Source organism: Sinocyclocheilus anshuiensis, unplaced genomic scaffold, assembly GCF_001515605.1.
Source record: "Sinocyclocheilus anshuiensis isolate Anshui unplaced genomic scaffold, SAMN03320099.WGS_v1.1 scaffold3481, whole genome shotgun sequence".
Classification (NCBI taxonomy): domain Eukaryota; kingdom Metazoa; phylum Chordata; class Actinopteri; order Cypriniformes; family Cyprinidae; genus Sinocyclocheilus; species Sinocyclocheilus anshuiensis.
Genome location: NW_015555708.1, coordinates 41,669 through 44,867, shown reverse-complemented (window position 1 = coordinate 44,867; position 3,199 = coordinate 41,669). Strand labels below are relative to the sequence as shown.

Below are 3,199 nucleotides of genomic sequence, written 5' to 3'. Positions count from 1 at the left end.
TGATGTTTAAAAAAAAAAAGATGAATACTGAAATTTAAAAGGATTGGGGGGGGGGGAGATAAGGGAAAATATTCTTTAGATATAAACCTAAAATCGCCAGTAGGTGGCGGCCACTGATCTATATATGATATATCTATAATAATGATATATTCTCTAGATCAGTGGTGGGTGCAAATCACTGTATGAGTCATTCATTCAACTGATTTGTTCAAACAAGAGGATTGATTCAGTAATGAACCACTGCTGTGTGTTGCTCAGAGATGCAAAACAGTTCTGCTGTGGCTTTGTTTGGACTATTTCTGTTGACGAAATTGAGCAAAAACAAGAACTGTTGTGTCTAAAATGTAAGTCACTTAATATTATCTTATTGTTTATTGAACTGTTCATCAAATCAATATCACATTTGCAATCGCTCTGATATTTGGAGAAAAACATTACTCTTCGTGTGATATTAACTATATCAGATGATATAAATATAAGAGACATATAAAAGTCATACAGGGGCATATTTGCCCCCTTATCTTGAATTTTGTTTGGTTTTAGCGATATACTTAATTATGTCAAATCGCATATCATTTAAACAACAATTACGATATTATCGTAAACGATATATATCGCACACCCCTATCGCCATAATTTCAGTCTTTACATTTTTTTACACAGAAACCCACCAGTTTTGTAGACTGACCCAGAGACTGAACAAGACAGACAGAGAGACACACAGAGACAGAGTGAGACAGACAGAGACACAGAGACAGAGTGAGACAGACAGAGAGACACACAGAGACAGAGTGAGACAGAGAGACACACAGAGACAGAGTGAGACAGACTAAGAGACACACAGAGAGAGACAGAGACAGAGTGAGACAGACAGAGACACACTGAGACAGAGTGATACAGACAGAGACAAAGTGAGACAGACAGAGACAGAGTGAGACAGACAGATAGACACAGAGACAGAGTGAGACAGACAGATAGACACACAGAGACAGAGTGAGACAGAGACAGAGTGAGACAGACTGATAGACACACAGAGACAGAGTGAGACAGACAGAGACACACAGAGACAGAGTGAGACAGACAGAGACAGTGACACACAGAGACAGAGTGCGACAGACAGACACACAGAGACAGAGTGAGACAGAGAGACACAGAGACAGAGTGAGACAGACAGAGACACACAGAGGCAGAGTGAGACAGACAGAGACAGAGTGAGACAGACAGAGAAACCCAGAGACAGAGTGAGACGGAGTGAGAGACAGAGAGACACAGAGACAGAGTGAGACAGATAGACACACAGAGACAGAGTGAGACAGACACACAGAGACAGAGTGAGACAGACAAAGAGACACACAGAGACAGAGTGAGACAGACAGATAGACACACAGAGACCGAGTGAGACAGAGTGAGACAGACAGAGAGACACACAGAGACAGAGTGAGACAGACAGAGAGACACACGGAGACAGAGTGAGATAGACAGAGACACAGAGACACATAGAGACAGAGTGAGACAGACAGATAGACAGAGTGAGACAGACAGATAAGACACACAGAGACAGAGTGAGACAGAGAGACACAGAGACAGAGTGAGACAGACAGAGAGACACACGGAGACAGAGTGAGACAGACAGAGAGACACAGAGACAGAGTGAGACAGAGACACAGAGACAGAGTGAGACAGACAGATAGACACAGAGACAGACAGATAAGACACACAGAGACAGAGTGAGACAGAGACACACGGAGACAGAGTGAGACAGACAGAGAGACACACGGAGACAGAGTGAGATAGACAGAGACACAGAGACACATAGAGACAGAGTGAGACAGACAGATAGACAGAGTGAGACAGACAGATAAGACACACAGAGACAGAGTGAGACAGAGACACAAAGAGACAGAGTGAGACAGACAGAGAGACACACAGAGACAGAGTGAGACAGACAGAGTGAGACAAAGTGAGACAGAGAGAGACACAGACAGAGTGAGACAGACAGAGAGACACACAGAGACAGAGTGAGACAGACAGAGAGACACACGGAGACAGAGTGAGACAGACAGGCAGAGAGGCCAGGAGCCGGTATGACACGTCCGTGAGTCATGGTAACCGAACAGATTTAGTATATCCACAAAATCACAAACGAGCGAATCATTTTTTCCTCCTGCTGTTTTTCCTTCATCTCGCTGCAGTTCTGCTTCTGATTCTGCAGCTTTTTTGGGGCAGCGATTATTTAACACACATTTCCTTTCCGCCACATTCCGCTCACAGCTGATGGCATGGAGAGAGCGGCAGCCAATCGGCTCGCAGCAATCAGCAGCGCTCACAGATCTGCGCTCAGATACGTCAACATTAATTTCACATGGACCCAAACAACAAGATGCTCCATACGAGAGCAGACGCGAGTGCCGGCGTTCAGAACAAACAGTCTGGATCTCACGTTTCCAGAGAGGATCAAGTGAATCGTGTGTTTGTGTGCAGATCAACAACAGAAGGACGTTCATGTTTCCGCCAGTGAAGCGTGTGACACTAAATACCACCGTCGTGTTTGCCGAGGCTCTGCGTCAGGATGAATCACTGCAAATGACTTTCAGGACAGGATTCGACCGTAAGGATGACTCGAACCTCGAATGGGTCACTGCTGCTGCCACTGAATACTTACATTCATTAATCCTGTACATCCAATTATTTTAATATTATTTCTAGAAAATAAATCATTATTGTTGAGCCCTGTATCAAAGCTGGTTTGAATCTGTCACAGGTATGAACAATGGATTGAATCAGTGCAATGAATCCACAGAATTGACTGGATTTAATCTCTATACATACATACATACATATTTATTTATTTAGAGAATGCAGTGGGCTGATGGGAAACGCAGCAGTACCTGAGGGTTGGAGCATTTGAGGTGCACCGGCTGCAGATCCACATGCAGACACATGATGAAGGCGTCTCTGCTGTCAGGCTGCAGTTTGGGAGCGGTGAGCGCCAGCGTGGAGGTGCATCCCACCGACTCGAGCACGCTGAGAGACCGCTGCTGTCCCAGGAGAGAGTAGATGCTCAGCTGACTCACACACACTGTCCACGGGAACGCATCGCCTGCACACACACACAGACACGCGTCACATTCATTCTTTAGAATGCACCGAGAGAAACTGAAGAGTGCCGTTCTCGTACCCTCCTCCAGCACAGGTCTGG

At 45.3% G+C, this 3,199-nt stretch overlaps 1 protein-coding gene across 1 annotated transcript in view; it reads right to left on the bottom strand.

Annotated features, from left to right (window-relative positions):
• Positions 1-3,199, bottom strand: part of LOC107671824 (vacuolar protein sorting-associated protein 13B-like) — a gene marked incomplete at its 5' end in the record, with an annotated part of 115,965 nt that overhangs the window by 72,742 nt on the left and 40,024 nt on the right. Inside the window, one exon of the mRNA XM_016464809.1 lies at positions 2,889-3,134. Coding sequence (XP_016320295.1) covers positions 2,889-3,134 — 246 coding nt within the window. The remainder of the gene's footprint in view (positions 1-2,888; positions 3,135-3,199) is intronic.